Source organism: Squalius cephalus (assembly GCF_949319135.1).
Source record: "Squalius cephalus genome assembly, chromosome: 11".
NCBI lineage: Eukaryota > Metazoa > Chordata > Actinopteri > Cypriniformes > Leuciscidae > Squalius > Squalius cephalus.
In genome coordinates this window covers 7,542,958-7,554,027 of record NC_137132.1, presented here as the reverse complement: position 1 = coordinate 7,554,027, position 11,070 = coordinate 7,542,958, and the positions used below count along the sequence as shown (strand labels likewise).

General features: G+C 36.4%; 1 protein-coding gene across 1 annotated transcript in view; it reads left to right on the top strand.

The window, feature by feature from the left end:
• Positions 1-261: 261 nt before the first annotated feature.
• The window catches only part of LOC307167564 (calpain-9), a 23,357-nt gene continuing 12,548 nt past the window's right edge, over positions 262-11,070 (top strand). The window contains exons 1-6 of the mRNA XM_079886764.1: positions 262-752; positions 4,024-4,093; positions 5,465-5,583; positions 5,658-5,791; positions 8,360-8,531; positions 9,132-9,203. Coding sequence (XP_079742890.1) covers positions 522-752; positions 4,024-4,093; positions 5,465-5,583; positions 5,658-5,791; positions 8,360-8,531; positions 9,132-9,203 — 798 coding nt within the window. The 5' untranslated portion in view covers positions 262-521. The remainder of the gene's footprint in view (positions 753-4,023; positions 4,094-5,464; positions 5,584-5,657; positions 5,792-8,359; positions 8,532-9,131; positions 9,204-11,070) is intronic.

The window sequence follows — 11,070 nt, the reverse complement described above, 5'->3', positions numbered from 1 at the left end:
AGACGAACATCCAACTGAAACGTTTCAGAAAAATAACGTTCCATGAAAGAATGTTTTAGTGCTAGAGTTTTGAGAACATTATTAAACGCAAGATGCCTTCGAACGAACGTTCTATTAACGTTAATGTTTATTCATAACTTTGACAGAACATTAGCCAAAGTTCTGAGAACGTTCCGTGTTAGCTGGGTTTGTGCTTCATAATTGTCAAACTCTTGTTGCTAGATACATGTGGTCCCACTCACTGTGGGACAGGTTGTCGTTGATCATGACAGATGTTTTCTCTCTGACAGTTCGTGTGTGTTTGTTATGAGTGCGCGTGAGCAGCGTTCAGGTGAGGGAGGAGCTGGTTAAAGGTGAAGTGAGGAAGAGCTGCTTTATAAGCGCACTTTACCACACACTGACGACTCGCTGACATTGTTGACATTAGGGATTATAACTCGAATTGCGTGTTTCTGCATACAGGCACACACTCGCTTCCTCACACTTAGCATTAGACTGAGGAGGTTTAAAAGTCGCGCGCGATGAGCCGAGCCCCGAGGCAGGAGTTTTTGACGCAGTCCAGTATGTCCATAACCAAGAAACAGTCAAGCACAGACTCGTCCGACTCGAACCCCTGGGAGAGTTTGGGCAGCCCGACTCTTCTGTGGTCTCCCAGCTCCGGGATCCCTCTGCAGGACGGCCTGTACATGGACGCGAGGTTCCCGGTGCAGAACATGCCGATTCAGACCGACGTGGTTTGGAAACGACCAAAGGTGAGGCGAGGTTCTTCACACACCTCCTCCAGAGAGCCACTGTAAAGATGAGTGTTTACATATAATCTACATACAGTCAAAACATGCTCACAAGCATCCTGAACTCTTCTCTGATATCTGCTGTGTGGGGGTGTGAGCATGTTACTGTTGGGACGCACTGCTTTGTTGTAAAGTTATCACTCTCAACAGAAAATATTCTATATTTAAAGGGTTCTGTCAGGCGCTTTCTACATAATAGAACCTTTTAGGGATTCCTGTCATGACATTATTTTATGGGTTCACTTTTAATGAAGTAATTTTTTTAAATAATCAGTTTTTAGCTTTACACTCTCAGAAAAATAGGCTACAAAAGCTGTCACTGGGGCAGGACCTTTTGTTCCTACCAATATGTAGGCTACCCTTTAGGCAAAAAAAGTGTACCTTTTGAAAAGGTACCGCCACAGTGACAGCTTTTGTTCCTTTTTTTTTCTGAGAATGTAAACCACAAGAAAAGATTGAAATAACCTGTTAAACATGGTGCAATTATTTTAGATATTTCTCCTTATAAAGAACCCTTTTGGCATAAAGGGTTCTTTTAAATTGAGTTAAGAACCCTTGGGATCTATCTAGAACCCCATTGAAACTTTTTTTCAGTATGCACTATAAGAAATAAAAAGTATTTGGTTGCTGAAGGGGAAACACTATAGGCAAAAACAGCGTTTTTTCAAACATCTGTCAATTTTGAGATTTTGGGCTTTTTGGCTTTTCATAAAGTGTTTTTTTTTTTTTTTTCAGACTAGTGGACTGAAAACATCCAAAATACACTTTTAACTGTATCTTTTAGAGCACTTTATCTATTTGCATCTGTAGATTTCAATTACAGTATCTTTAAAGGTCGTTTTCTCTAAATGAGTTTTTCCTCCTAGCCAGAAATCTTCAGAAACACTTACATTCACCAAGCTTTACAGTTTTATTCTTAGCTATATTATGAAGGTTTTTACAAAGGGGGTTATTCATATATAATTTTCCTGATTTTATACAACATTTTATTCCTAAAAAAAGGGCGCAAATTAAATTATTTTTGGCTGTTGACAGTATTTTCTATTTTGTGGAGTGATAAATAGAGATATTCAATATCCCCTCTGTAAAAACATTTGGCTCTAATATATCAAATAAATAAAACAATAATTTTAAACCTGACTTCATCCAGTGTTCAGATTTTTGTTCTAGAAATGTATGCAAATTAGTGCATATTTAATTAGACCATGCCTCATTTGCATATTTAAACATACAATTTCAGAAAACTTGTCAAACAAAAAATATTCGCTATTATTAATGTAATCAATCAACTGGTGAAGTATGTCGATATTACTTCTTTCTTTTTTTGACCCTATGGGGTGTCTCGCCGTAAGTCACACTTATTATATCTGAATGTGATTGCATTAAAAGCAAACTACTGTATATAAGCAAGTGCCATTATTTTAAAGACAGCAGACATTCAGACGTTATGTGACATCTGTGTCTATTATTTATTTCTCAGACTGTGCATAACTTTATAATGCAACATTATTCTGATGCAGAAACATCTAATGGCATTTAGCATTAGTTTTGTTGGGTCTCTTATTGCTGTAAGGTTTATAGGATGTCTAGATGCTGGAAGGCCTCAAGTAACATGAAAATTACAGGTGAGTTTAATCAGGGTTTGAGCTAACAACGGGGACATTTGGATTTGAGGAACCCTGTTGTAAAGTAAAGTAAAGTAGTCATTATAGCAGACACTTTACAATCAGTCCCTCTGGAGCAAAGTCTCCTAATCAAAGTTCATTTAAAATCTTTACCATCTTTAACCACGTCAAACTGCTGCATATAAAATCAAGATGTGTGAAACTGAAGATGTGTTTCATTGAAATGTCTGGGACTGGAGTGTGTTTGAGTGAAGATCTGTCCAGGCTTGTGTCTGGTGAGCAGCTGCCACACACACACACACACACAATCTGTCCAAAGGAAGAAACAGTTTAGAAATTGAATGTTTGAAATGATGTTCCTCAGCTGTAATATTTCTATTGCTGCTCTCCACCTTCGCTTCAGCAAAGAACTTTCTTCTCATAAAGATCCTTTCTCTTGTGTGGGTTCTTGAGTCCTTTACACTTCACAGTAAAGTCCCATTAGTTAATGCATATACTGACATTAAGTAACGATGCGCAACACATTTGTTGTCGTTCGTTAATAAAAAATACAGTTCATTGTTAGTTCATGTTCGCTCAGGTTCATTAAATAATACTAACAGATACAACTTTTGATTTTAATAATGTATTTGTATGTTGAAATTAACATGACATTAATAATAAATGATTTCAAAGTATTTTCAGTGTTAGTTCATATTCACTAACGCAAACAGATGGAAACTTATTGTAAAATGTTACAATAAGAAATTAAAAAATTACATCAACTTGTAAAACCCCATTGGAAACATTCCAAACATCACCCATTTATGAAAGTAAATGAGGATGACACTGTCAACCCCAACAAAGAGCACCATAAAATATCATAAAAGTAATCAGTTTGACTCTAAGTATTCTGAAGTCATATTATACAAAGCTTTATGTGAGAAACAGACTCATATTTAAGTTGATTTTAACTTTAGTGCTCATTGGTTCTCATGTGTTGTAATCGTTCACAGATGCACAGTTTAAATATACATATATATTGTTTGGAGTGACATGAGTACAATTACATAATTCTGTCATTTTACTCATGTTATTCCAAAAAATATATATAAACTCTGTGCAGTCATTCTTTTTCCTAAATGTGACCCTGGAGCACAAAACCAGTCTTATGGGTGAATTTTTTTTTATTTTTTTTTTTATTTTTTTTTATTGAGATTTATACATAATCTGGAAGCTGAATAAATAAGCTTTCCATTGATTTATGGTTTGTTAGGATAGTACAATATTTGGTACAACTATTTGAAAATCTGGAATCTGGGTTTGAGAAAATTGCGTTTAAAGTTGTCCATTTATGTTCTCGATTTTGCTGCATTCACTCACAAAAATAAATGTTTTATATATTTACGGTAGGATATGTACAAAATATCTTCATGGAACATGATCTTTACTTAATATCCTAATGATTTTTGGCATAAAAGAAAAATCAATCATTTTGACCCATACAATGTATTAATATCTATTGCCACAAATATACCCGTGCGACTTGTGACTGGTTTTGTGATCCAGGGTCACAAATATCCTTTGATCCTAAAATGATCCTTTGTGTTTTCTCCTCTCTTTTCCAGGAGATCTGTCCGTTTCCCCAGTTTATTGTGGATGGAGCCACACGCATGGACGTCTGCCAGGGAGTTCTGAGTGAGATCTTAATCCTCAACCATTTAAACAATAAGAATTGGCATTTAGAATAATACAAGTGCTGCAGGTTTTTGCAGGTTCTCGTGTAACACACTGTTAGTGCTTCATAAAAGCAACATGTTGTGGCATCAGAAAGCTTTAGTGTTTAGCAAATAGCTGTGATCTTCTCATCTGGTGGGTCGCAGGTCTTTTCTGAGGATCACAGAAAGCTAAATAATACAGTGCAACACTTCCTATATCTTTTGTTGTTAAAGTCCCCCTATAGTCAATCATTTTATCCCTTAAAACTCACCTTTTATCACCAAAATGACATATTTTTTGCCTTAAAATAGCTTGAATGTAACTCTACACCCTTGCCTCATTTTGTATACACGGTTCTATGAATATGCAAATGAGCCCCGCCTCCACTCACTCACTCCAGCTCAGAGATCCACTCGTTGACGATCACACGTAGTTTATTGAAACAGTTTATTGAAACTTTTGATAGAATACAATATATTAAAAAATGCATGTGTTATTGGTGAGTGTATCATATTTGATCCATCAGGCTTTTATGGCACATATGATATGGAGATCAAACTGAGGGAGGAAAAAACAGCTCAGTTTTATTCAGAGGCCCAAACTGAGCAAAATATGCAGTTTGGTGCAGATGCTGATATTTATATGGACAAAAAGTAAGATGAAATTCTGATGCTTGTAATGTAAATCAATCAAATCTTCATAACAGTATAACTACTACTGTCGTCACTCTATATCTGCCAACAATATGTCTTAGTAAGATTATATTTAAATGCTTATTAGTTTTCAAAAGTTGCTTTAGTCCAGTAAGTGTCCATCTTGAAATATTACTAGCAATATAAAAGTTCATACGTTTACTTTATAAAAATCAGTAAATATTTCACAGCAAAAACAACCTGAACGATAAGCTGAAGGTGGACATTTTTACAATTATACTAAAAGGGCTTTTACTTCTAAAAATCAGATTGTGTACAAAGTTTTGATCATTTTGATTTGATATGGTTAAAATCTGAAAGTGGGATTTATTGGCTGCTGAGTGTTATTGTATTATAGTTATTATTTTAGTTAATAATCAATTTAAATGTTTGATTTTTATGATCAATTCTGTTCACTTTAGCATGATTAACAATTTCGGTTCTGTGTTGTCGCCACACGTCCACATGTCCTAAAGCTAAACCAGTTGGCAACCAGTGTAAACATCATTTACCACATACCATTAAAATAATCATTTATAAGCAAATTAGAGCTAAAACATGTTTTAACGTGGTTTAAGATGCTTGAACTCTCTCTCTCTCTCTCTCTCTCTCTCTCTCTCTCTCTCTCTCTCTCTCTCTCTCTCTCTCTCTCTCTCAGGTGATTGTTGGTTCTTGTCTGCCGTGGCGTCTCTCTCTCTCTACCCTTCCCTTCTGGATCGCGTTGTTCCCTCAGGCCAAGGTTTTCAGAAGGGCTACAAAGGCTGCTTCTATTTTCAGGTTAGTGGCGTGTGTTTCTGCACTGAATAAAGTGGTGATGATGGCTCTAATGGTGTCTCTCGGTCTGTCCGTAGTTCTGGCAGTACGGGGAGTGGAGTCAGGTGCGAGTCGACGACCGCTTGCCCACACGTGACGGTCAGCTGATCTATCTACATTCATCAAGCAGAGATGAATTCTGGAGCGCTCTGCTGGAGAAGGCTTATGCTAAGTCAGTAACACATAAAAGTGCTCTAAAGTCCCTCTGTAGTCAATCGTTTTACCCCTTAAAACTAATCTTTGATCACCAAAATGACATATTTAAAGGTCCCATATTGTACAGCTTTCTGAAGTTTTATTTTAGGTTTTGATGTCCTTAAGAATATATATTTGTGGTATAAGTACCAAAAACCATCTCAATATATTTTTACAGCTCCTTTCTCAGGAGCTCTGCTAAGAACAGGTCGATTTTGGCCTGTCTACTTAATATTCATGAGCCTCTCTTCTGATTGGCCTGTTGTTTTCTGAGTGACTCACCATTGGTGGGGGTGGTGACTGAAGGCGGTGACTGAGTAGTTCTGACATCACATTTATGCGGAAGTCACAATGGCTCGTGAAAAGGCACAGATACTTTATGCAGGCTGTGTGCATTTGTCTGTGGATCAACTGTTTTGAAACTTGTATGGTAGTTACAGTACATTGCCCCTGGACATCTGTTATCATGAAAAAAGCATTTTGACAATATGGGACCTTTAAACGTTTTTTCCTTAAAAACATAATTTCTTCATGCCTTAAAATAGCTTGAATGTAACTCTACACTCTTGCCTCATTTAGTATACGCGGTTCTATGAATATGCAAATGAGCCCCGCCTCCACTTACTCACACCAGCTCAGAGATCCACTGGTTGACGTCCACTCGTCCACTCACACGTTGATCTGATTGGTTACAAGGTAGCTTGTGACATCAGAAACACCAGCAATTTCAAACTGCGTTTTTGAGACTGGGAGCAGGGAGATTGTTAATTGTCTTATAAATGGTGGGAAAGAGTTAATAGTCTCTTTCTGACGTGATTAACCAAGACAAACAAAAACAAAAACAAAACAAGCCCTATAGTTTAATGAATACCACATTTAATGGTATTGATTTGTTAATTGCATTTAACAGATTAAACTTTCAATAAAATATTTGAAATTGATTTGAAAATGATGTTATGCATGTTTGGGATGAGAATTCACTGCATTTACATCGTTCTGACCAGCAGGGGTCACCAGCGCGTGCCGCTTCGAGCGCCTCCAAACTGTGAATCATTTCGCAATGCGATTGGTTAAAATAATTCAATGTTTTGAAAAGCTTAATTTCTCCCATTACTAAAATACAGTAAAAATAGTGATGGACCAAAATTTCATCAACCTGAAAAAAATAAATAAATTTATTTCGGCCGAAATGGTTGATCCTTAAATCCCAAGATCAATTTTTTTGTCTATGTTGTTTTCAGTTGATGCGAACAAAACTTCACCAAACATTATTTGTAGCGCACCTCCCATGTAATTATCGCAATAAGCTTTCTGATTTGTTACTTTTCATTTTTTTTTTAAAACACTCAGCATGCCAATTTTGCCTCAAAATAAATATATAAAGACATAATAAAATACAGTTTTGACTCTCTTTAATGTGTAGTGCTTCAGTTCCAGTGGCATGTGAACCGATCATCTCTTCCTCTTTACTACTGGTTATAGCGCCAAATATATAGGGTATATATATATATATATATATATTTATATAAGTTTAGACACCCATACTAAAGTTGACTAAAAAGAGGAATAAAAAATCATCTTTTGGAAACTGAACTTAATGCCTTAATTTAAAAAATTAGGAAAAATCCAACCTTTAAGGACACCAATTTTCTTTGTGAATGAATAATGTATCGTAAATAAATAAATGTTCTTCCTTAAAATACAGGGTGCATAAGTTTGGACACCCCTATGTTAAATTCCCATAGAGGCAGGCAGATTTGTATTTTTAAAGGCCAGTTACTTCATGGCTCCAGGATACTATGCATCCTGATAAAGTTCCCTTGGCCTTTGGAATTAAAATAGCCCCATCATCACATAGCCTTCACCATACCTAGAGATTGCCATGGTTTTATTTCAGTTAGCCTAATAGCTGGTTTGATTTGCATTGAGAGATGATCTTATGGAAAGTACTCCATGCCAATCTCTAGGTATGGTGAAGGCTATGTGATGATGTGGGGCTATTTTAATTCCAAAGGCCAAGGGAACTTTATCAGGATGCATAGTATCCTAAAAAATAAAATAAAAAAAAATACTTAAAAATAAAAATCTGCCTGCCTCTATATGAATTTAACATAGGGGTGTCCAAACTTATGCACCCTGTATTTTAAGGAAGAACATTTATTTATTTACGATACATTATTCATTCACAAAGAAAATTGGTGTCCTTAAAGGTTGGATTTTTCCTAATTTTTTAAATTAAGGCATTAAGTTCAATTTCCAAAAGATGATTTTTTATTCCTCTTTTTAGTCAACTTTAGCATGGGTGTCTAAACTTATGCATAGCACTGTATATATATATATATATATATATATATATATATATATATATATATATATATATAGGCCGTGGCTAGAAAGACGTTTGAGAATGCATTGCTTGTGTTACATTTTCAGGATTCTTTGATGAAAAGAACAGCATTTATTTAAAAAAGAAATCTTTTGTATTCCGCATGCATATAAACTGCTTTTGTCTGTTGCTCACAGCGTCTTTCCATCTGTTTCTCAGGATGAAGGGCGGCTATAACGCTCTGAATATGGGCTTCCCTCACGAGGCGATGGTGGACATGACAGGCGGGATCACGGAGGTTTTCATGGTGGCGTCTCTCCCTCGGGCGCTGGGTTCGTTCCTGCGTTCGCTGCTGCAGAAAGGAGCTCTGATCAACTGTGCTAACTCACAGGTTTACACTCGTCGCATGTCTTATTCAAGAAGAACCGCATTTATTTGGAATAGAAATCTTCTGTAACAATATAAATGTCTTTAATGTCACTTTTGATTCATTTAATGCATCCTTGCTTAAAAAAAAAAAACTATTTAAAAAAAAAAAACTTATCTCAAACTTTTGAATGGTTATGTACAAAACCATTCTTAAATAATACAAGAACAGAACAGATCCTTTATTTATCATCTCTGCTGGAATTTATGTATTAAATTACTGTTTCATACACCTGAAGTAAGCTCGGGTTTCCTATTTAAGGGCTTATCATTCACAGCTCACTAATCAAAACTGGCAGGTTCAAACCTGCAACCTTTCAAACAGCAGCCCAGATTTTTAACCACCAGGACACAACATTGCATAATGTTATAATTTCACAACAACAATGTTCACAGTAGACAGCAGGGCGAGCAAATGTCTGTGTGCCGTGTGTGTGTGTGTCGTCTTCTTTCTTTGTTGTGTTCTAGGTAAAAGGATCTTTCTTGAGTTCCAGGAAAGTGTTTTTCTCTGACAGCTTGTTTTGTGAAGGTAATCTATTGTCATGTCTCTTTTGTCTTTGTGCAGGGTCCCCTTGAGAAGAGCAATGAGTTTGGGATTTTGTTCAGACATGCCTATTCTGTGACAGGCCTGGAGACGGTGAGGGGGAAATGCTTACCTTGATTCTCTCTCTCTCTCTCTCTCTCTCTCTCTCTCTCTCTCTCTCTCTCTCTCTCTCTCTCTCTCTCTCTCTCTCTCTGTTTGTCTCTGTCTTTGACTTATGTTTCATCAGTGTTTTTAACGCTCAGAGTTCCACCAGAGGGCGCCATCAGCTTAAAGAACTAGAGTATGTCTGGAATTGCACACACTAGGGGTGTAAATCGGACAGTTCATCACAACATGCTATGATTTCGATTCTCTCATATGATATGGTATTTGCCGATACCTCAAAAAAATTCCACAATACTATTCGATTCAATTCAAGGCTATATCGACTGATTGAAGTTTACACAACAATTTAGATTTTGATCTCACAAATGCAACCAAAATATATAACATTAACTTTTTATTATTGCACACTCTCTCTCCCAATTAGGACATTTACAATAGAAGAGTCCATTTATAAAAACAGATAACTCTGTTCTTGTTAATTTTCATAAATCATGTTTTTGTTTTTTTTAATTGTGCATTCCAAGTAATATCAATCACACACATATACACAAACACTTACACACTCATCCACTCACTCACACACACTCACTCACACACACACACACACACACACACACACACACACACACACACACACACACACACACACACACACACACATTTAAGGTTTGGCTATACTGTTGAGGGCCACTTATGTTGTGAAATAATGACATCTGACTAGTGAGGACATTTTACTGGCACTAGTTTCAAAGGTTTTTATTTATTTAAAATCTAGTGTTTTGCACATTACTGTGATGGGTATGGGTTGGGTTTGGCCACAGAAAATATCATTAACCTGATATAAAACCACTGGAAGTCTATGCAGTGTCCTCACTAATATACTGCAAGTAATAATAACTTAAAAAAATACAGGTAACTTTATACCCTGCTAACAAAAATATGTTCTAAGAATGTTTTTAACATTTTCGTTAAGTTATGAAAACTTTATTTCTGAACTTTCAAAAAAAGTTGTGAACATTAAAGGTAGGGTAGGTAATTTCGAACAGGCTAGCAATAGCGAGCTAGCTTTGAAAGCATAAGATCCCACCCTCCCTTCAGAGCGACTCCAAAGCCACGCCTCCTCCAAAACACATGAACACACACAGCAGGGAGCAAACAAAATCATCACGAGAGACGGTGTTAAACTGCCTCACGTCTTAAAGCACATAACATTACAATAATAATGAACATAACTTAAAGAGCTCTAACCTGTGTCACCTGGCTGCTGCAGATTCCATTGAAATGCATAAAATTGAGTTATGAACCGCTCCGAGTATAACGTCACGGGTTTCCATCTCTTCCAAACGGCGTGAACGCAGCCTAAGCTCGTTGTTTTGGTTCAGGAGGAACTGTGAAAGGCGCTTGCTGTTTTGTTTGCGGTGCTCGGTGACTGACGTCTGTCTAAAGCCCTATTCAGACGGGACTAGTTTTCCAAACGACGTTTGAGTTACAATATTTAACAACCTACAGTACGTCTGTGATTTCATGTACGGATTCGGACGGGACTAACATCTCCGTGTTTATTACCGAGGTAGGAGTGTCTGTGTTTTACATGTGGGCATAGTAAAACGTCCTGACGTATTTAGTGTTTTGTAAACATTTTATAAAAATTGTAGTATAAAAAAACTAAACCTACATTTATCATCATGATTTTATATAAATGGGTTCTTATAATAAACCCACTGGAATAAAAAGTTTTAACTTATATAATTTACACGTTATGTAATTAAGTGCAGAAATGAAAGTAATCTTACCTGAAACTGATATTACAGTAGCCAGTCTTATCAGTTTACGTGATTTGGCTCTTCTTGTTGAT